The following is a 24,339-nucleotide window of genomic DNA, read 5'->3' on the forward strand; positions in this document are numbered from 1 at the left end:
GTGAATAGCACACACACTAATCCCCCATGTATTCTTGATCACTAAAAGTACTATTGATACTGTGCAGCTGCAGGAAGGCAGAGGGAAAAGCTTCTAAACATCTGTGGTATTCTTATGTGCATTCCAGATCAAACAATGTAAGCCAGGAACATTTCTCTTCTCTGTACTATTTCCCATATATTGTTCACTTAAAAAGTGGAGGAACATGCGTGAAAAGGTAGCTCATCTTTCTGTTACAAAATGTTATCTCTCCCCTTTTAAAAGCTGCTTTGTAAGCAGGATTATGCTGGCTCTTGCAAAATTAATATGTCATGGTACTAGTGTAACATTTATGAATTTTACACATGTGAAATAAATACAATTGGGGTGGGGGTGGGAGTTTTGCTCCTTCACTCTTCCCACTCTTTCCTAATGTGTGCATAATCCTGATCTTGGCCTTCAAGGAAAATTCTACAAAAGTTCTTTCTTCCTATTGCTATTTCAAAGTCTTTTAAATTTGTAGAAAACACTAGGTTGGATTTAAATTGTGGAAAAGACGAGACTGGATGCAAATTGTATTCCACCATGATAGCACACTTGGATGACCTTACTATCCTTCAGAATAATGCTTTGCACAAAACTAAACACTGTGTAACCATCAATTTCACCCTGATACTTTAACTTGAAAGCAGTAATGCACTGTCAGTAAAAGCAAAGACATGATTTCTTCAGAAATTGCTCTGTGTGGGGCCCTGGCTCATAGTTCTGTCACCATGAAGTCACTGTGATTTTACCTCTTCCCATGTTACAGGTTGTATGGTCAGGTCACTTGAGTGACCTGAGAGGAATTTAGGCCCTGATTTTTGGTGGTTTGAGGGTAGGTATGTGTACCAAAAAACGGATACCAACCGATCTCAGCTTCTTGTGTGGCTCATTATCTTGTCTGTAAAGTGCATGTTAGTGTTTCCCTACCTCACAGGGGTGTTGTGAGGATAAATGTATAAGAAATTGCCATTGTATATTTGATATAACTAGGTTAAGTGGGAAACTGTGTGTGTGGAGGCAATCAATGAAAAAATTGTTGAAGGTTCATAGAGGAGCTGGGAGTTGAAGGATGATGCCAAGGGCTTCATTATCTCTATAATAACAAGCGAATTCTTGCTTTGTCCTGTACTAGCTGTGGCAACCTAACATGACAATTGTATTTGATGCCGTTACTGCTGTGTATTTTGTAGAGCAAAATAGGAGTTTAGTTTTGAGACCCCTCTCCTAAGAAACTCATAAAGTCCCTTTTTTTTACTAGGGATATAATCTTCTTTTAAGTGGGGGGTGCTTTCTTCTTCCTACTACCAAAATGTCTGTGAGTTTTGGTCCCAAGTTAGGTTAGTCCAACCTGATATATCTTCTTTGCCTCTTTACTACACTTAATCACCAATGAGTGCACTCTGTTCAAGTAGGGACAGACTATTTTGGACACTCTTGTTGAAAGAAAAAAAAAGTACGTTATGGAGAGAATATATACTCTAGTCTTCAGTGTTTACCTGCTTTCTGTAAATTGGTTGTGGGAAAGGAGATTCCTCAGAAGTTGTTGAACTCTCAGGGTATGCCAATTATTTCTCCTTTTTCCTTCTCTTGATGTCTTAGTGGATGCTTTAAAATGCTTGAATTGTGACTTCATGAAAAAAAGGATTTGAGGCACTGTCTCATACTACCCATGCAGGAGCTTCTGTCTGTTCATAGGCTAACCCCCCATTTATGTATTTTTTGGAAAGAAGTGAAATAGCTAAAAAAGTTGATGTTTAAGTTTTTGTCACTGAGTTTTACAGCTGAACTGTTCACTGAGATGAGTGAGGCTATCAAAGTCTTAGAGACGTTTTGCGGGCTCTTCAGAGCATTGGTTTATCAGTTTGAAAGTTATGTTTGCAGCATTGCCTACCAGAGACTCAGATCATTCAAAGCCTTCTCTACCTTCCAAAGCAAAACGGATCACTCTAAGGCTGCTAGTTATTCTGGTTTGTTTTGGTTTTTTTTTTGTAATCAGGTGTTGTTATATTTGTAGTTGAAGTTATACTTGTAGTATTGGAAAAACCGGGGAGTATTTCTGGAGATGACTGTGGTCAAACATGTAGTTTGCTATTGCTAATTAGGGCCAGACTAATTTGGGCTGTTGTTCTTGAAGTGTGTCAAAAAACACGTTCCTATCCAGAGACAAGTTCCTCATGGCATATATTAAAAGTCCACAAATCTTTTTTTTTTTTTTTTTTAAAAAAAAGTCTTTTCTTTTAGAGATGTGCAAGTTATGTTTGGATGGTGTTGGTTTGTGAAACACTTTAAAAATTCTTTCCCATGATGTCTTTTTCTTAGGGTATGTACATTAAATCAACATATGATGGTCTCCATGTAATTACTGGAACAACAGAAAATGTAAGTATTGTTAATACTGTATGTTCAGGCCTGGAAGCCTTTTTGACCTTACCTGTGGTTTATGCTTTCCCTTTGCTATAGACTACATTTTGCTTGTGAAAGTGTGCTAGTTGGCTGTTGAGGACCAATAGCATGTTGGACAGCAGAAACGCTTGTGCTTGTTTACCTCAGAATTGAAAGAGTTGTTTCCAGTTGACGACCAGGAGAAACAGTTTTGATTTGTTCTTGCAAGACATCTAAAATTCTGCAGTTGATCAAGATGGGACGTAACTGTCTTGGAGCTGCCTTGCTCTGTGAATAAAAGATAAATGTTTTTATTATGTATAGGCTGATATGCTGGAGTTTGCTGCAGTTTTATACAAAGAGCTTTTATATTTTTCCATCTATCAAGCTTTATTTTGCGATAAATAAATGCATGGAAATGGGGACATCCTCCACATTGACAAATAACCATACATTTCTGCATGAACTTCTGAATAATGCCTATAGAAAGGAACACTTATTACCGGTGGTCTAGTTCTCACTGAAGGTATTAAACAGCACAAAAAACAGAGTACTTTTCAAATTACTTTGAAATACAACCTCTTTCCCTTGTACACCATATTTAGAGATCTGGCTATAAGCTAGGAAGTGAGCAAACTGATCATTTTATGGGGAAAATGTTCTAGCCATAATCTTCAATGAGCATGGAACAAGAACTAAACAACACTGAACTGTTCCATAATGATTTAGGCAATTCCTTTCAAAGATTTTGATGGCATTTTCTGAAAATGAAGCTGTCAGAAATGTTTGTTTTATTCTGCTACTGTGTTGTGCTGTGGAAAGTGCAAACTGCCTACACGGTATTTACAGCTGCTACATCTCATCTGCAGTGAGGTTCTGTTAGCATCCCAAATAAAACAGGAATATTATTTTCATCCCTTCATAGGAACTGCCATCTGATAGCCTTTCTTCTTTCTGTTTTCTTCTGCTGTGGGCAGGACATTCATGGCTTATATACAATAGATAATACTTATTTAGAACTTGTGTGAATGCCACCAGTCTCAGAATAAGGAAAACATAAGGAATTTCAACCTTGAAATGAAAAATCTAGGGAGCTTGATTTATAGCCACAGATAAAATCAGTTAAATCAGTAAAACTAAACAAAGCCAACAGAACCATACTTGAACTTAAGCTAGAAAATATAAGAAAGAAAGAGGATGGTTTTTACAGTTGGATTTCTCTCAGACTCAAACAAGAACCATCTCTCTTCATGGCTTACTAATATCGGATTTAATTTCCCAGTGGCAAAGATAAAAATAAAATCTTAATGCATTCCCTCAAAACTCTTTATCTTTTGTGATTCATGAATATAATTTAAAGCCACATCAGGAAGCTTCATTCGTGATGACTTTTCTGCTGTTGTTACTGACTGTTTAACACTCTGGAGGTGCTCACAGCAGACTGAGAAACTGCAGTCTGCTATCTAGGGGAAAAAACTGCTGTATGCTAAAGCATGTGTGAAAATGAGCAACACTTTAGAGAAAGTAAGGTGTCTTTTAAGCACACAGCTGCTAGATGCTTCTTTTAAGAACAAAAAATAAAAGGTATGATTCTGATAGATGGGAGAATAAACATCAAAGCATCATAGCCAGAGCAAGGTCATGACGGTGCAGGTGTAATCTGACCTGTTGATGTTGACATTACTACTTGTCATACAAGTTAACTTGTAGGAAACAGTAAGAATCAAAACTCTCTTTCCTTTGAACAAAATTTTATGGCCTTTTCCTTTCCAATTCTGTTCCTCCAATTGAGACATTGGCAGACTTTTTGTCTGAGGCTTTCCTGCAAGATCACAGAGAAGCACTTGTCTTTTTGGCATAGCAGTGCTAGCAACATTAATGTAACAGAGTATAACCCAGTAGTTTTTGAAACCATAGTTCTGCTTTTTCTGTTTGCCATTTTAAATGGTTTTGTCCACCTGCAAAGCCCATTAGTTTGAATCTTGCTGTTCAGCATTAGGAGCCATCTCTCCCAACACATCAGCACAGCAGTTCAAATCAGCTTTGAAACTTGAATTGTGAGAGAGCAGGCTTCCTCACAGGTCACTGCCCCATAAGAGCTTCTCTCTGGCGGTCCTGTAGCATTAGAGCAAGCTGAGCTTTCTGGTTTATGTCTTCTCTCTTTTGTTTATAAGTAAGAAATCCAAAGGGTATATTGGTCCAGCAAAAGATTACAGCTTTCTTCTTAAGTAGCCCTTTTAGACCACATTGGAGAGGTTCTTTCACATCACAAAGAAAATGTATTCTTCAAATAAGGTGATTTTGTAATTTGGTTTTACAATAGGAAAGAGTACTTTCCAAAGTAATAGCATGTAATGCATCTCCAGCAGGAATGTGACCTTGAAGGGATGCTTCCAGTATCCCCACTTACTGTGCACTGAGTTTGTAGGTTGCCCTTTAGATCTCAGGGAAGAGAGACCTTTCAGAAAAATAACACCAATTTCTCCATTCTAAGCATGTAGCAAATGTACTTCATGGGATCTAAACTAGTCTTTCAGACATTGTGGGTGTACAGAGGGAATAGGACAATGACAACATCTAGCCTACAGAACAAAACTAAATCTATTCTGAAGAATAAATCCTAAGCAGATTCTGGATAGCTTGTATGTGTGATCCTCAGTAACAGGTATTTCCATCTGTTGTTCAACTCCCTGTTGAACTAATAAATTACAAGCTAAAGATACATCTGTGAAAGAAAAAAAGATTATAGATTCTCTTCTGTTTTCCTTAAACAGTGATGATAAAAAGTACTGTTCCTTTATGGCAAGGTCTCTGTGTATTACTTGGGAGGAAAAAGGATAAGAAACAAGAGTTGTAATAAGACCATAACCTTGAGACTCCTTTATAAATGATTTTTGCCTCACCTTGCAGTGTGTTCAAGCCACAATTGCAATGAGGTTTTTTTTAAATAGATTTTTCCAATTTGAAGATTCTCAGACCAGATTTTACTGGCTTGTCACACTGCTGCACAAAATACTCGTTTTGTCCAGATGTAAGCTGCAAGTGCTGAAGTTAATACAAGAGGAAGTTTATATTGTAGAGTTCAAGGGTAATTACACAAGATTCACTTGCATTTACATTTTGAAAGTCTTAGGTATAACTACATGTGAGCTAAAATAGCAGTATTACATAGGAGGATTATAAAGATTATCAGAGGTATGAATAAGTAAGTATGAGTAGTGAAATGGCAGGCAAAATACAGATCATTACAACATCATCACCAGTGTTAAAATTTTTCTCCAGGTCACTCAGGCAACACTTTTAATGCTAGGGTAGTGCCAAAAAGTCAGGGCTGCTGTTCTTTATGCAAGTAAAATCATCAGCCAGCTTGATTTAGGATATTCTGAGCAATGTCTCCCAGGACTGAGTTGTCAGTGATAACCTCAGCCTCATGTTTCTCTTGGATATCTCCCCTTTAAACACTGTCCTTGACTGAGACCATGAATTACATGCAGTTGTACTAGAAAGTTGTGGTGAAGCTATGGGACATATTTTGAATTAGGATACAGTATGTAGGCTACTACAAAGAGTCTTCATTTCAAGCCTAGAGCATGTTCTCTAGACAACCTGTTATTTCATCTGAAAATGAATTTAATTTCATTCATTTCTGTAAAATTCATAGGAGGTTTTCAGAAACCTATTTCTGAGCAACTTGGGTTGTTTTCTTTCAAATTGCCAGTCTCACTGTCTACCTTTAAGTTGATTAAGTGCCTTCATAGACTGGCAGTCACAGTACTGAGAGAAAAATCAAAGTGTTGGCAGCCTATGAAAAGCTGAAGGAACTTATTTTCCTCTAAACATAGGAATATTTGCCTCAGAAAACAGTTGGTCTACGGTAAATATAGAAGGGAGAGTTTTGTGGGAATGTCAGTTTATGGAGGAGCGTTGGGGTTTTTTATTATGGGTTTTATGTTTGCATTGTGTTGTCACTGAGGTGCGTTTTTTGAGGCAAAAGCCAAAACCGAAAATACTTTTATTTTTGAAAGCGTGATCTTTGTAGGATTTTTGTGCTGCTTGCATTTCCTCCACCCTAATGATCCAGAACTAAGTTACCATGTAACTTACATGATCTTCCTAGTTGGTACCTAACCTAATCCTCTCTTTGAAGAACATTCTTCTACTGAAGTTCCCTGCAACATATTGAAACATTGAAAAATAAAAAGGCAAAGTTTTGAAATTTGTTTGTGAAGAATGGCCAGTTAGTCTTGATAGGCTCAATATTCAGCCAAAGCTTGGCTTTCAAGGCTTTAAGAGATGTTAGGCAGATTAAAGCACTCTTTTTGGGAGAATGAAATTGAGAAGAAATCCTTAGGACTCTGTTATCCTTTCATAAAAAAAATATTCATACCTTTCTTTGTATTTGATTGTATTGTGTACAGTAGCACAGATTATTTTTCTCCAATAACAATGAATTGATTTATTAAATATTTATTTAACTTTTTATTTCACAGTAAAATGTCATTATCAATCTAACCTGATTTACCTAGCTTAGAAAACATACTGCTGAAAGAGAGATGATGACGAGTAAGAACTGTATTCTTGATCATCTCTTTTATTTTAAATTCAGTCACCTGCAGATCGGTGCAAGAAAATCCATGCTGGGGATGAAGTGATTCAAGTTAACCACCAAACTGTGGTATGTATAAATATGTTCTGTGTCAACTGGAGATAGAGGTGTCATGGCACATCAGCATGCATAGAGAAGAAATATGTAGAAAAATGTGTTTTTATTATTAATTCTAGTATTAAAATTTTCCTTTTCTCTTCTGAAACCACATAGTTCTGAAGTTCAGCCCTGATCCTCTGAGTATCACTGAAGCTAAGAAGTTAGACTAAATAGCTGTGGCTTGGGAGATATGTTAGGGTGTTTCCTGCTTACCCAGTTGTGTTTAGTGTAGTAGAAGGTGTGGGTCGAAGGAATGCAGGGAGTTGCAAACCTACTGGAATGTGTAGAACACGATTTTTTGAGAACAAAAGCATGTAAAATTCCTGTAGTGTGTCTAGGGTGGTTAGAGTAATTTAAACACGGATTTTTAAACTTGGAAAGTTAAGATGAAACAAATCTTTCACATATGATAGGCAAGAAAACTAATGCCATGCAAACTACTCTTGAACGAATGCATGTTAGTTCCTGCTGATTTAGGGCTGGTGAACTGTTAAAATAACCTATTGTAAGGTAAGGCTTGGGAACAGAAAAAAGCAGACTGTCAATATAAAAAAGAGCTATTCTTTTTCCAAAGTATAAGGTTTCTTAAGAGTAGCAAAAGTCAATATATGATATAAATAACATGTGTCCTTACAAATTACTTTAGCAGTTAATTCATTTGACAAAAAAGTATCTAGATTGCCATTATTAATACAGCAGTCATTTGTTAAAAGCCTGTTTGCCATTTCCCATAGGGTTCCACTTCTAGCTTTAGGCTATTGTACATCACGTCAGGTCTTCTGCACGAATTAGTGTAATATTTCAGTATACCCTCCAGCTAATTTGGTATAAAATGTACTGTACATATGTGGAACTTAACTGATGAGAGGCAATCTTTTGAGCTATACACTGTAGTCTAATAAATCTAAGTAGATCAGGTTGAATGTCAATACTGTTTGGCCTTCAAAAGTATTGTATCCCATGATTACTTACATGTGTAGTTGATGACTAATTTCCTGATTTTTCCAGCACTAAGAGAGCTTACAATATCAGTTTAATAGGGAAAAAAAATTTAGATCATTATTTTTTCAGCTACCAAAATGTTTAAATACCTGAAGAAACACATCAACAAGCATTCAGTTTTTCTAACAAATACTGATGTTACTATCAGGAAATTTGTCCTGTCAACTTGAAAATTTCCAATCAACTAGGTATTTTTTCTAGGGTTTTTGGAACATCTACAGTGCATTTATGTGGTGGAAAGATTAGGTTCTTAATACTATCACTCATCATAAAAACATTTTGACAAGCTTTAAGATGGGCTTTCTTACCTAGTTGGATGGAATTTTGAATGTAGGTTTTGGCTTTCGTATCAGTGAAGCTAGGTATTTTGAGATGTACAGAAGAAAGAATTGCCTGTAATTCTAGGAAAAAGGACCATAGGGAGCTAAAACAAACTTAATTTAAGTTGGTGTAGAGGATACATATAGTAATAGACTAAATCACACATTTGCCTATGCTCTTGCTTTGTTGCATCAGCAATATAATTAAAATATTGGGCATCACTGCTATATTATGCAAGTAACTTCCTTGTATTTTCATGTTGCTTTTTCACAGTGAAAGGCAGCAAGCTTTCTCTTAGAAATGTGATAGCACCTCCCACATTACCTTTACAAAGGCACACTTTGTTCACTTTCCAAATTATAGAGCAAAAATGTTTGGCCTTTTCTATGGATATTGTAAGGGGTTTAGAAATATTTTTAATGTAGACATATTTTTTAACAGACATATTTTTAAAATAAACAAAAGTCTAAGTCAGTCCTTTTGTACTCTGGCCCCTGTCATAAGGATTTTACTGTCCAGTTCTAATAATCTCTTTTATCTGGGGAGAAGAGGTATTATTCCCTACAGTGATTCTTACTTTGGAGATAAATAATTCTGAGGATACTATATTTTGTCTTTATTGACTTTTTTCATACTTCGTACACAGTATCTGATTTTCAAGTTGCTCCTTGTAACTTGTCAGAGGTTGTCGCTTGTATTGACTATAGAAACAACTATGATGAAATTTTTTTAAGATCTAATGCCACAGGAAATTATTGTTCACATGTTGCTGTTATTTAGGTAATGTCCTGTAATTGGAGAATCAAAATCTAAAAAAAACCAACGAAATTTAAATTTTAGAGTTAAAACTTTTTTACTGTGTTTTCTTCAGTTATTCCAGTGTATTCTATTTGTTAAAGTGAATTTAATACCTGGCTTTCAGTACTTTGTATTTCAAAGAATGAATATACGGGGAGGAGAAGTTCCATTCCACACAAATATGTTAAAAAATCCAATTTGTTAGGTGACATGGTTTTAAAGAATTACTTTTTAATAATTGAGAAGCAGCTGGGATTCTTTGGTTGGGTTTTTTTGTTGGTTTGTGGGTTTTTTTTTCCAGTAAGCTCAGTTTCAAACAAGCAGCATGACAAAGTAGGAGAATATTTAAGTTGCTTATAGTGATTTTTATTATACATACCCTAATAGTGTGTGTCAAAAAAATTTAAATTCTCTATTGACAACCTCTGCTTGCTTGTAGTGGTGCTTAATCCTCACAGTATTTGTTTGGCAGTGAAATCAAAGGATTTCAAGTGATTACTCTGATCTTTTGCTACATTGATCGAAAACGTGCAACAGTGTGTATTCCACTTGTTGCTGACAGGATGTCTGGAATGTAAATATCTTCTGAATTTTTAAAATTAAAAGAAATAAGATTAAGCCTAAAGTCAGTGAAAAGTTAGTGTTCAGAAAATTGTCCATTAAATTATGGTTTACTGAGGTTAGATAGCTATATCAATCTTCTGCAGCACATTTGCCTTACAGAATACAGTTGGTTTTAATAGCTCTATATCTAAGAGGCATGACTCCCCTCTAATATTCAAAGGATTTAGGCACTGTCTTCTCTTAAAGTTCCCTATAAATTCCATCTTTAATCTTCTTTAAAAGCCTGTCTGTTTAAAATATTTCCAATGTAAACAAAAACCCAAAGTCATCCAGATGGTTCAGAATCTGCACTGTGCTGCAGTACTCATGTTTCTGCCTATATATAAGTCAAGAGTGTGTTTTGCCACAAGATAGTCTTCCTTTCAACCAACTGAAAGGTCAGGAAACAGTATTAGTGTTTACATGAATTATTACTGTTCACAGTACACTTTCTGGTTGTGTCAGTGATAAAGCAGTAGAAGAAATACTCCAAGCAGAAAAGAGGAAGGTATAGACTAAGGATGGTGTAGGATTCTTGAATAAAAGGCCACTCTGTGTAATGTCCTGTGCATAGTTTCTTTATTTTGGAGGCATTTTTGGCACATTGCATTTACTTCTAAAACAAGTATGATAGGACTTTACAGATTTAATACAAGGATGCTATGACATCCAATAGACATGTGGATTCCCAAAATTTGTGTTTGTTGCTAAAACTCATTGGAACTCATCATATAGATTATGGAAAAAAATGTGTTTAATTTGGCAAAATAGGTGAATATGCTCAGTTATCAATCCGTTTCATGGAGAAGCTTTTATGTTCAGTGTTTTTAAGACCTGGAAGTTACCATTGAAATTGGATTTTTTTGAATCATGTAGCGTGTAGATAACACCTAGGTTTTATATGGTGTCTCTTGATGTGAAAATTCCTACAGGCTCTTGTGGGCCAATTCTTTTTGGATTTACAATGCAAAAACTTTGCGGACATTTTGCCAAAATTCCTGTGAAACATGATAGATGCATTTACAATATCATACCTTGCTTTTCTGTAAGGGTAAACACTTAAGAAAGCTATGATACCTTTCTAGATCCTTACACTAACTTAATCTTTGCTTAGAAAAGTAAGGAACAGGTTTTTAAGATTCACTGTACAATTGAGTTCAACTTCCACAGAACCTCTCAGCATCTGTGGGGAACTGACAAATTACAGCTGGTAAGAAATGCTGAAATTGGGATGCATATGAATCTTGAGTATGTGCATCCAAATAGAGTCTGCAGTAGATGTCTTCTTATTTTAGGAAAAACAAACCAAAATACCTAGAAGTAGAAAAATGGCATTGCAAATATTTCTGTTTATTCTTCGCTGTTTAGAAGTATCTCTTTCAGATCCAAGCTAGGGTTTTTTGAATATAGATTTCATTGAAGGCCTTACTAACTTGGCCTTGAAGGAAATAGTATTTTTGAAGAGACTCAATAGGTAAGTGGGCTGGAAGAGTACAATGCGGGGGAGGACAGCATTGTCTGCCCAAGATTTTCACATCAGATGTTTATACAACAAAACTTCCACTAACAACATCTTTCATTTAAAATAATATGTATATTCACTTATGATGCTTGACTTGAGCAACAGAGCACTGAAACAAGATCATGGAAGTTCAAAAGAAAGGTGCCTCATGCTCAGCTTCCTTCTGTTGTTGTTATGCATGTGCTGTTATGGAAGAGGAGATAGTGTAATAGCTCCCAAGTAATAATTTTAATCCTTTCCAAATCCTTGAGTTTCTTCTGTTTATAATAGTTTGATAAATGCTAACATTGATACTTAATTTTAAAGATAGGTGGGATTTACATCTAAACGCTTTTTAGGTGTATTCAGAAATGCAATGGAAGTTCTCTGCAGGGCTCTATGTTGAACCTTCTGTAGTTTTTCAGGATATGAGGGCCATACTTCGATTTTGACAAATGTAGTACGTCCTCCAAATGTCCTCTCAAAATTTCAGTTTAATTCTTTATTCTTTCTTTGCAGTCTTCGTAACTGCTTTGTAATACTGATAAAAGATATAAATTGGCAAGATCTTCTCAAAAGGAAAAATCTTGTGAATTTGCAATTGCATTTAACATGGAATTTGTCTTTGTGTGGTTTTGCTTATGATTTGTTTTCTACATGGATGTACAAATACACACAGAAATAAATTATTTTATAACCCATATGTCAGGGAACTGTAATATTGCAGAAATGAAATGTGTGAGGGAAGATGATTTTTTTGTTTCCCCATGGTAACAAATTCTGTATGCACTTGTTCATGGAATTCGTTTTCCATTGATCCCTGGGGCTTGCTCAAAGTTGATGTGTGAAACCCACCACTTTGATGAGCACAGGCTCATTTTTATATAACTAGTGTGCTGTGTCATTGTGGGCATCCACTTATACTTCTAGCTCTGGCACGACACATCAGCTAACAAACAAGTCATTGTTGCATCTTGTGTTAGAGCAGCGCAAGCTTGGCCAACCCACGCTGCTTCATGTTTCTGCCAAACTTTAAATAATTTCCCTTTGTTCATTCCTCATGAAATTTTCACGCTTAACTACACACCTGTGTCACCAGCCAGTGGAATTAGTTCAGTTGCAGCAGACGGCCATGCTGTGCTGCCTTTCAGCAGCTACTTGTCTCCTGGATGATAACAGAGCTTAACTATGTGAGTGCTTCTACCTTAATTTAAAATCAACCTGCTTGTCTTAGCTGAAAGCTTAAACCTGGTTGACTGTGCCCCAAAATAGAAAGGGAACACTGACAGCATCACTCGTAAGTTATAAATGGTTGTGGAAACTACTCCTTACTACCTCAGGTTTCGTGAGTGACAGGTTTGGTTGTGACCTGGACACTGACCACTTTCAGTGTGCTCTTTGATCTGTGCTCCAGAGGACCTGACCTCCACTCTACTGCAGTTATGGTATGCTACAGTACTTGATGAATACATGTTGGTGTTGTGGTTTAAGCCCAGCTGGCACCTAAGCACCAGCTAGCTTCTTGCTCATTCTCCCCTACTCCTTGGTGTGATAGGAAGAGAATTGGAAGGGTAAAAGTGAGAAAATTTTTGGGTTGAGGTTAAGGCAGTCTAATAACTAAAGCAAAAGCCACACACCAAGGAAAGCAAACCAATTATTTCATTCATCACTCCCCATCAGCAGGCAGATGTTCAGCCATCCCTAGAAAAGCAGGGCTCCATCACTCATAACAGTTACTTGGGAAGAGAAACGCTATCAGTCTGAATATCCCTCCTCTCCTTTTTCTTTCAGTTTTATATGCTGAGCATGACAACATATGGTGTGCGATATCCATGGATCATTTAGAGTCAGCTGTCCTGTCTGTGTCCCCTCCAAACTCCTTGTGCACCCCCAGCCTGTTTGCTGGTGGGGTGGTTTGAGGAACAGAAAAGACCTTGGCTTTGTGTAAGCACTATTTTGCAATGACAGCATCCCTGAGTTACCAGTGCTTTTTCCAGCACAAATCTGAAACACAGCCCCATACCAGCTACTGTGAGGAAAATTAAATGTATCCCAGACCAAACCAGCATAGCTGGGCATGTTAAGCCTCATCAGTGGAATTAGTATGCTATTGATGAAGCTATGTAACGATCAAGCACTGAGAGGTTCAGATTGCTATAGTAGTCCTTTCAGGAAGTAATAGAAGAAACTGGTGCAACAGGAGATGCCCATCCTCTCATTTAACTGTGACCTGGGTTCAGTGACCGGACACTATATTTCTAAAAGCACCCCTTGCCAACTGACTGTGATCTTGGTCACCTGTTGCCATTTGCTATGTCCCATAAGTCACTCAAAAACATAGAATTATTATTTTTTTTCTGTCCTGGCTGTACCCCAGAATGAACAACTGTTACTGAGCCCTTGTGTTTTACTCATGTGATGAGATGAACATACGCAATTCAGCAGGCTGTCGTGTTCTGTCATGAATTTTCTTTGGGGGGAAAAAAAGTTCTTTTGTTATTGGTGACATAGACTGCTCTGTACAACACTGACTACAGTTTGGGAATACACACCTAGGCTAACTTTGAAGGCACCAATATAACTTTTAGAAGCAGTGTAATTGTAGTAAGAGTTCCCCTGCAGTACCAGTGGTCTTTTTCTGTGGATGTCATTGGTGGGCCTTCATAGTTTCAGCGCTGGTTATCACTAAGTTGCTGAGTCTGTAGCCAAATCAAGTATTTTTATGCAAGCTGTAGTCATGACCATACTCTTGGGGGTGTATCTGCTAGAAACTGCTGTAGCATTCTGTGGAGTATTCTTGTGATCTAATTGTTGAATTTATCTTTTTGCACAGAACATACTGGGAGATGGTGCATTTTCATTTATGTATTTTGTATAGTTGCTTTATATTTTGCATTTTTTCCTTATATGGTGGTGTTTCCATAGGAAAAAAAAAAAGTCCTTTAAGAGGTGCTGTAAATTGTATTAATATTTCCAACGGAAATACTGAAAGATAATATGTGGCCAAAAACTTTTTGTTTATAGTCCTGATAAAAATTATTTTCATGCCCTTATAGTAGTGGCTGTTGACTACAATTTGCATTTGCAAGCAATTTAAATTACAGTGTTAACAGTGTGTTCTTCATAGTGGATTTTACAGTTAATATAATTCTTTCAAAATTTCTTAGTCTCTCATATGTGAGATGCGTGATTTGAACATAACTAGAAGATAGTAAGTAGAATTGAATTTTTCTGTTGTTAACACTGTTGATGCCTATAGAACAGAATACATATTACATTAGTCTTGTCTAATAGGAACAGGTTAAAAGGCTTACTGTTATTTAAGTTCAGGTACTTATTTGTATTTGGAAAGGCAGGCAGGTATTATTCTGCTGCTAATAATCTTCATTCTAACAGAGATTGCTGAAAATTTTAGTACACTGTAGAGAAGGAGATAAAGGTAAGGAGAGATGTCTTCAAAGTTATGCAAATTAATTCACTGATACTACAGTTGTGCACAGCATGGACTGCGTACAAGCTAGAATTCAGTAGTTTTGAATACCTCTGTGCTTTGTGCATTAGCAGCTATATAAGTTAAACAGCTGATCTTCAGGTTCCAGCCTGATGGAACTTTGTTACATATTTCAGTATCTTATTCTGGTGAAGTTAGGAGTTAATTGTGAGGAAGTGTAGGACAGTGATAGTTATTGTAAAAGTAGATTGAAACAGTAAGAAAAGCAAGTTAGTGCTGTGTCATGAGGGAATTAAAATTAAACGAGGGAAATTCTCTTCCTGATTTGTGTAGATGCAGTCTGAATATGTAAATTTTTATTAAAAAAAATGCCTCAGTACTGGCTTAGAACACCTTAATGGCTTGAATGTTTATGGCTGATTATTTTAACAGCAGTAAAATGGAACAAAAAAGAAAAGAACTCTTACATCTAAACAAATTACTGCTTTATTATGACAATTTCTTTCAAATCTCTATCCTTATCTTTATTTTAGCTAACTGATGCCACGTAATTCAGTTTAGTTAAAGGCTTTTTGGTTTGGGTTTGTTTCCCCTACTGCTCTCTCCACTCCTCCCCCATTTGCTTGGTCATTCGTGAATTTTAAGGATTTTTTTACAATTTCTTTGTAAAAACATGTTAATTTATTTTCACTATATGAATTCAGTCTCAGAAAACATCTGCTTCAAGGGTAGCAGCACTGTTCTGCTGCAGGGCTAACTGGGGATCTCAGTTTATTTATACATTGAAATGCAGGTATCAAAAACTTTGGAATTACTGAGTCACTGGAGTTGTTCTAAATTATCAAGTTGTGATAATGGAAATTTAATCTGTGACAGTTATTTAGATATATATGTATGTATACATCTATTTATTAATTCAAGGACAGCCATTTTGGAAATTTAAATATGAGCATATGCAATGCATAAACACACTTGCCTCAAATTCCCATTGTGAGATGAAGCACACAGCAGCACAAATGAGTTAATCTGAGGCAAAAGTGGCTGTGGTGGGTTAATACTGCAGGGTCACTCCTGAGGAACATGTTCTTCATGCTGTGTGAAATATGGACAACTTGTCTATTCACTTCCCCTGAGGAAGGATGAGGCTACCTATATCCATACTGCAGCTTGCTCTGTGAGAAACTGGGATGTGATCCAGTCTGTCTAAATCCTGCCTGTGTCTCCTTAGATATTTTATCAGCAGTTAAGTTTCTTTAGCACTCACCTGTGGCCACCCAGGGATGCTGAAATCTCAGGCAGTGGAAGTCTGTCCCTCACTAGGAGCCCTGCTGAAATGAACATAGGTGCTTGGGCACTCCATATATTCCCTGGAAGCTCCTGAAAATGAGGCCAAGTGAGGACTCTGGTGGCAGCACCTTTATTCGTAGTAGTTTAATGTCTGTGCCCTTGCTGAAGAAGGGGTAGGGTCTGATCATCACAACTCAGCTTTCAGACCCTGTTCCTTGCAGTATGTGTGTAGTTTGTACTGCATTTATATTACACAAGAAAAACAGTGACTGGGGACTGGGATCAGAACCCTCATTTCTCTGCTCCCAGTGTAGGGACACGATGGCTTCAAACTTACGTATTCAGGGAAGGCCTTTAACCTGAAATTATGCACATCTTGGTGGCTGAGACACCCCTCCAGGTTTAGAAAGACTGAGTTTAGTCCCTCTGAGGCTGAATAATACCGAGATCCACATTCTGCAGGTGGGTGGAAGGCTGGATAAAATCCCTCCAAATTTCTGGTACCTGTCTCCTCAGGTTATCTGTACTCTTGGTTGAAGGGAGAGTTGCCTTGCAGTCATCATGCTGGAGGCAGCCAGTCACTGCAGGGAAGAGCAAGTACCCAAGTACTTGCTTCAAATTTCAGTGGTACATCAAAACTGGGTGAACTGAAATCAACCCCATTTTTTAGAGTTGTACATGGAAATAGGGAAATGAGACCTTTTTTCCTCAAAAACTGTACCTATTCACTAACCTTACATCTGCAAAAATAGGATACAATCAGACCCATAAAGTTGGGCTTCTTGCTGTTCCCAACGGATATACTCATTTATTTGTTCTAGGCTGTTGCTAGCACTGACTCAAAAGCAAAACAGTGAGGTAGCTCTGAACTAAAGGTTGATTGTATCAGTGAAAAATGAAAGGTAAGCATTGTTATTAAGCAATGTCCAAGCTTCAATGCAGAACTGATTCTGTGTCCCCGGATAATTCAAGTTTTGGCTCCCCATGAATGCAACAGATGCTTGTCTCCATTACCAAGGTGTTCTGTAGTCATGTTAATAATTGTCAGGTTTATTGAATTATGGTAGAACTTAGCTGTACAAATACCTAAACGGAGCAAGGTAATAAAATCAGTCAGAAGTCATGCTTTGGATCAGATATGTTTTTTTCGGCAGGGAAATATTATTAGAGCAGCTTAATGAGAAGCAGTAACTTCTGTATTCAGCTTTCAATTTTGGTCCTAACTTAGTTTATTCTTGGGAAGGTCTTGTAATTGTGAACTTTAGCTTAAATAGCAAAAAATAAATATGACAAATACTTATGTTATACCTTGGTGATAATAAACAAAAGTTTTTGTGAAACATTAGAATTTTCTCAAGTAAAAGATGTGATTTTCTTTAAAGTACTTTACATACGCACTGTGTTGTGACTTTGGACAATGATACAGTGTGGTGTGATCAGTGACATTCTCTCTGGGAGAAAACTGCTATGTAAGCATGGACTTTCAGCTGGATAAATCCCTGAAAGGCATCTGCTACTCTCCTGACACTGCTTCAACCTCATACAGGTACAGCTTTCAACTTTGTGGTAGTTCATGTTGTAAACATCCTTCTGTCATTTCCTCACCCAATAATCTTTTCTGGCGGCAGAAGACCTATGGCCTTCCATTCTTTTTTTAGCCTTTTTAGGCATCTATAGCTGGGGGAAGGAAAGGAGATGCTTGCTACTAACATATTGGTTTCATAGGGCTGCCAGCTGACCATCCTCATTTCTGCCCAGCGATCATGGAAATCAATCTGTTAATTTAACAGCATGACACCAGATAGTTTCTTGTCAGATTCTGACTTGCTTAAAGACATGCTAGGTTTGATAGACAGTGATTTGAAGTGCAACATTGTGGGGTTTTTTCTTATGCGCTAATTTTTATTTATAAAATGAACACACTTTTCTCCTAGAAATAATTTTTTTTAGCTGAAAAATTAGTAAAAGCTTGAAGCTTGAAATATTGATAAGTTAAAGAGCTCTGGCTGCATGCCACTTATAACAGACAATATTGAAAGAATATTTAATTTTATTATCTCTGCATTCCAGTAACTTTTTCAAATTAAATGCTAAAGTGGATTTTGCATATTTGCCTAGCTAGAAAATAGCACATGGTTTTGCAGGTTATATTTAGCAGGAAGATACTACTTTTTCTTCAGAAGTGTAAAAATATGTGTACTTTTCCTTTTTACAAATCTGCACGTAAGGAAAGGATTACTGTAACTGGGGGAAAAAGAAACCAAACAGTTTTCATGAAAACAGAAAGATCCCGATAACTTTCATGGGACTCTGGTGGCCTTTTGAACAGGAATATGCCTGTAAAAATATGGACTCTGTTCTATTTATCAATTGACTGTAATTCCATCCTCTAGATGATGTACTTTCAGTGTGTGTTAGATTTGCACACTGCTTTTAAATAATGCAGCTGTTCCATGGCTTCTTTGGCAAACATCTGCTAGATTTTTCACACTGTAGGTTATTTTACTGGATCTTGTAACATGCTAAAAATACTTGGTTTAGATCCATCCAATTGTATTTAAGCTTCCTGCATGCTAATATTTTACAGAGTTCCTCTCTGGCTCATAATATGCAGCAGTACTCATGGAAGTCATGAATGAGCAAAGGAGTTTGGGAATACACTGCTGGATGTGTCTGTGTAAAAAAAAAGATTCAATGAATAGTCATACTTACTTTCAGAAAAAAGGAAGATCATTACCAATTTTCCAAGCTTTTCATAAACCAGAAAATAGATTAATCTGGAGGAAAAAAGGTCATTACCTTAAGAGTAACTTTTTAATAGTTTAAAATGCTAAAGTTCTCAGCAATTTAGAATAGGAATTCAAAATAAAAGTTCCATTCAGGCTGTTGTAACACTGTCATTCAATGTACTTGCCAAAGAGACGCTGTGGTCGTTTAAAATGTCTCCTCTTTCTCAGGGGCATCTTTTGGCAGGTGATGGCTGGGGGAGCAGACCTCTAACAGCATCCCCTGCTAAAGCTTTTTGCTGTTTGGGGTAATGGGTGCTGGAATATTCCAAGTGGTGGTGAAGCCAGTTGGGAGGTGATGGGTAGAGGCAGGGGAGATGAGGTTGTATCAGAGCTGGTTGCAGCTGCACAGCACTCCCACATGCAAATCTGGCCCTGCTGCAGCAGGCTGGCTGGCTCTGTGTGGAGCATTCTGGTGAGGCTTTCCAGCCTGGCTGCAACCTCTGGACATGTAGTGGTGGGATGAGATGAGAAATTTGAAGGTGGCCTGAAGCTGATGTTGCAGGCACCCTGCTTGCAAACTCGCTTCTCCTGGCACAGGGCATTGCTCTGTCTTTGGGAGGGTGATATCCCTTCTTGCACTATCCCCCAGAAGTGCTGTTAATCTGGGCTTGGGGTATCAATGCTTAGGTGACATGGATGTTGGCTACTCTTGTCTATCCCTCATTTACCCTGGCACTAGACTCCACCAGTAAAGGTGCTATAATCTCCTTGGCAGAAGCAGCTCAACACAACTGAACACCCCTGTGGTGCTCACTCACTCTCCTTTTCCTTTTCCTCCAGCTCCCCTATCTTTGCATGCATGCTCACCATCCGTTGGCTCTCATGAAGCCCATAGTCCTCCTCCTCTTTCCTCATCAAAAAAATGGCATGTGGCCTCTGCTTCAAGCTGCACCTTTCCACAAGGTGTCCCACATTCCCTCAGGTGCCTAGTTCTGCACTGGCTCCCAGTATTACCCAGGGACCTGCTGTGTTGTGCCTGTGCATGGTACCTGACCCATGGACTGCCCTTGTCTGCCCTCAGCCCTCCCTGTGCTTGGCCATGAGCTGCACTGGCATCCAGCAGTGATTCAGGCACTGCTCAGCAAAGGACTGTGCTGGGTTTAGGCTGCCACTAGAGACCTCTCCTGACCACCACTTGTTGATGGCACTTGGTTTAACAATGTAAATTTATTTTAAAACAAGCAACAGTAACTTGCTTGGTCCTTAGAAATGGGTACCTGGTCAGCATAGTGCAGTGTTTTAAAAATTAATGGCTCAGGTTCCTTAAATGTAAGGAAAGTTCTCAGCTAATACTTTTACTTATCTATTAAATTTTCAAACCAGTAATAAAACTTTCTTATTACTGTCTGGTTTTGCAGTACATGGCAGGATAAAGGATATGATAGGGACTTTGAAATCTCTGCCCAAAAACTTGATGATTAGAAGTTGAGAATTAATAACTGTGGTGGTAATGAGAAGGGAAGATACTGAGGATAGATTACAGAGAATACATTCAAATCACACTTAAAAGAAACTGTAGATGATATAGCACTAAAGTGGATTTCTGGAAAAGAGCTTTCAATTCCAGTTATAGTCACTGCCTTTACTTCTTTTCAACGAGACCTCCCCAAATAAAAGTGCTTCTGTTTAGTTTGTGTCAATATGAATTTTGATGGGATCTAAACTGTGTAGGAACCAAAAAGTATGTCTTCTATGTGGGCTCTGATTTCCTTCAATTTGTTGTAGACAGCCTTTTATGTGACTTCTTTCTCTTCAGACAATTTAGTGGTTTCTGCTAAAAAGATGGGAAGTAACCAAGGATTGTCTGAACCAGTCAGAAACCTCCTGTCAGGGAACTAAGTAAAAACAGAGGATGAACTTCATTTGAAATTTATAGTAAACTCTGCATATTCCTGTGAAAAATAAAGTTAAATTGTTTATATTCATGAGCTTCTAAATTAAGTACATCAGATTTAGTACTTTGATGTGATTTTTTTTTAATCCCCCTAACTCTCATACAGACACTAGGCAATCTCCCTTTACTGCAGTGTAAGACATAGTTGAAATACATGATAGTTTATCTCTGCAAGTTATGAAAGTGCATTTAAAATATTTTTAGAACTGCTAGCATAACAAACCTGTCCAGCTTTATTTAGATTCTTTTGGCTACTTCTCTAAGAAACAAATGGCTTTAAAGCACAGGTTTTGTGTGCAGTGTTCTACCAGCTCAAATGGCAAGAATTTTATACCGTAACTCTGCAATTTGGGCCACATCGTATTCTTGACAATCGTGTTCTGGTTTATTCATCAGAAAGATTCCTCTCCAGAGCTCTGTCTTCAGTTGTTACATTAGGGAATTAAAGTGTGCAGTTGCTTATGTATAGAAACAGCTTACATAAACAGTAGGCCTTGAATTCCTTCTTTTGGGTGGCATATGAAACCTTACATACGCCCATGGTGACGTTATGGAACCATAGGGAATGCACTGTTTCTAAGCAGTGGTGGAAGTCTCTCTGAGTAGGAAAACGTTAGTGTAAATAGCAAAGTACTTTTTTATAAAATTGTATTTCTAAGACACAAAGCTTGGACATACAAAGACTTGGGTTAGGTGCTGTTGAAACAAAACGGAGACTTCCACTGGGATGTGGGAATTGAGCTGCATTTGATTACATTCATGTTTCATTTTATTCAAAGTATGAGAGCCATATGCCTAGTACATTGGACTGAAAATAAGAATTCTAGTCTTCTGTGAAAGCTGGAAAATATTTCATAAAGATGCATGCTGTCAAAACCCTGTTTCTTTGTGTATAATAACAATACTGTAAAGGTACATCCTAGATATAGTGAATTTGCTGTGGTGAAAATGGGACAGATGGGTTCACGGTATCTGAGGAAGAGTGGTGAGGTTTGAACAATGTCTGTAATTCAAAGGTGTTGTCAAGCATTAGTATTGGTGATAATAAGCAAACAAAGTGAATTTCATTGTAATAGGGAGTAATGTAAAAAATTGTAACAGCAACCTACTTAAACATAGGAAAAAATACATATTTGTGTCATATTGCACTATACCAATGATAAGAAACATCTGCATTCGCTTAGTTCACATTGCCTAATTGTATTTTTTAAATATATTGACATGATACAAAGTAACCTTTTCACAATCATATTACCTTACCACTTCAGATTTTTATTTTTCAGTGAGAATTTCACTTCTCAAATGGATAATTTTCTTCTGAACATTGTACTTGTACAAGTTGTGAAAGCAGGAGAATATTTTAACTGTGATCTTTTAAACATCCAAAAAGTTTACAGAAAAAAAAAAGAAACTGAAAAAAAAAGGTAGTAAAACTGTCAAGTTTGCAGAAATAATCACTTTCTAAGTCTGCAGGCCAAGATCTTAAAGGGATATATGATTCTGTGTATTGCCATTCTAGGTGCCAAACTTGAGAGTGCAGAGATTTAATATCTTGAAACATATCAAGATAGATACCTAATATTAGGTATTGTTTAGGCTGAAAACCATTGTCATGAATTGTACTGGTTTAATATATGAATTATTTTTTTTTAAATGCAAACTAAATGTTTTAGAAAGTTCTATCCTGCATTCATAAATAAAAGACTTCTCATATTCCATGTTAGTCAAGTTCTTAATTTTAGAATATTTCAAAATGCTATAGGAAAATTTTACTTTGGGTTAATACTCAGGTAGTGGCTAGGCTGCATTTCTGTCATCAATTTACTGTATTTTTTTCTGAAATCATAATGAAAAAGTACTATTAAAAATAATAAAAGGCCTGTGATTCTGATTTTGTTTTTATAGCAGTGTGAAGAGTAGAAGATTTTCTTGAACTGGTTTGTCCTTGCATAACCTGCTAGGAGTAGAAGTAATATGACTACATGTGATTAGTGGACTTTAAATAGTAACTATGGAGTACAAAATGCTCAGTTTTTAATTGAACTGTCAATGAAGAAGCCATGGCTTTTTAACTTTCTAAAGTTTATGTACCAGAGCTCATTTTGAAAATGCTTTGAGATTTAATTGTGCATTTACAGTGGAATAACAATAGTGTATTAATTCTAAAACCTGATGCATATGCATCTCAATGCATTAGAATAATTATTTTAGTTGACATGATTATTATGCAGTAACTTATTTTTGACATTTCTAGAGTTAATCTCCTTTATATGTATATATATATACTCCTATTATGTTATTTTACTAATCTTATTTAAAAAGGGAACATTACATATTGAATACTGTACCTCAATTTTATTGTGATGATTTTACTGGTTACCAGGTGGGGTGGCAGTTGAAAAATTTGGTGAATGCACTACGAGAGGATCCGAGTGGTGTTATCTTAACTTTGAAAAAGCGACCTCAGAGCATGCTTACCTCAGCACCAGCTTTACTGAAAAATATGAGATGGAAACCCCTTGCTCTGCAGGTAATGAAGCTTAATCATAAGTCATACACCATCATTTTAACTATAGATTATCTCAATGATGCTTTATTGTGCTTCATCTCAGCAGCATATGGATTTACTCTTGCATACTTTGAAAAATTGTTTCTCTGCAGTTTGTTCTCATAGACTCAATTGAAACAAAACCTGTTAACAGAACTCTTCAAAGTTAGGAAGTAATCCCAGTGGTTTTCAATGCAGAAATATAGCTCCAGATAAGTTTTCTAGTCAATGGAAAGCAAGCATACTTCATAAAATAATAAAGTTTAGTTTGATTTCTTGTTAATCTCTCAGGCAGTAAAAGCTTAAAGAAAGAGAGGGTGAAAAGATCTAGAGTTCTTGGTTTGATCAGTGATGGAGTTATAGGAGAATTTACAAGGTGATTTTATTCACTAAACCACTTGAGCATCAAAATTTCATCATGTAAGTAAAGTCTTATTTGAGTCAGAGTTGTCCTTAAGATTGAACCCTTGCATGTAAAGAGGTGTAGCCCAGGATGTCCGCCTAGGCATTTAATTTTAGTAAGCCTGCAATGTGCTGAAAACTGGGGAATGGTTTCGTTAACGTTTTCATGTTTCACTGTAGGATAAAATGTCACTGTGATGGACTACTTTAGGAAATAAAAGTTATGTCCAGACTAATGAAAGATTATAATCAACAGATAGAGCTGGCAATAATCCCTTTTTTTGTTCAGTTCAGATAAAACATTGTTTAGAAATGTATTTTCTTTGTGTAAAGGTTGCATTCTTTGCAACATTTTTATTATCACAATAAAAAGTCTAATTTGAACTCATATTTGAGAGGGAGAGGACTTCTGCAAAGACTGGGAAAAAGGAAAATGAGATATGGAAATGACACTGGCAGCAGCTGTGACCTTTGCCATTTAAAATATTAAGAGATCCTTAAAAAGAACTAATCCATTAAAGAATTGATTTTAAATAAGTATGTATATATATATAAAATTATTTTATAATGGTTAAATGCATCATTGTTTTTGAAACTGAGTATTTTTTGAATGACTGAGATGTCTTTCTTTC

The 24,339-nt window shown here is 36.7% G+C and overlaps 1 protein-coding gene across 4 annotated transcripts in view; it reads left to right on the forward strand.

The window, feature by feature from the left end:
- Nucleotides 1-24,339, forward strand: part of CNKSR2 (connector enhancer of kinase suppressor of Ras 2) — a 214,287-nt gene that overhangs the window by 91,578 nt on the left and 98,370 nt on the right. For 2 of the 4 annotated variants that reach the window (XM_034074520.1, XM_034074521.1), the window contains exons 7-9: nucleotides 2,344-2,403; nucleotides 7,013-7,081; nucleotides 23,141-23,287. In XM_034074520.1, coding sequence (XP_033930411.1) covers nucleotides 2,344-2,403; nucleotides 7,013-7,081; nucleotides 23,141-23,287 — 276 coding nt within the window. The remainder of the gene's footprint in view (nucleotides 1-2,343; nucleotides 2,404-7,012; nucleotides 7,082-23,140; nucleotides 23,288-24,339) is intronic. The other 2 variants (XM_034074522.1, XM_034074523.1) reach the window with 1 other exon arrangement.

This window comes from Melopsittacus undulatus, chromosome 2 (assembly GCF_012275295.1).
Source record: "Melopsittacus undulatus isolate bMelUnd1 chromosome 2, bMelUnd1.mat.Z, whole genome shotgun sequence".
Taxonomy (NCBI): Eukaryota; Metazoa; Chordata; class Aves; order Psittaciformes; family Psittaculidae; genus Melopsittacus; species Melopsittacus undulatus.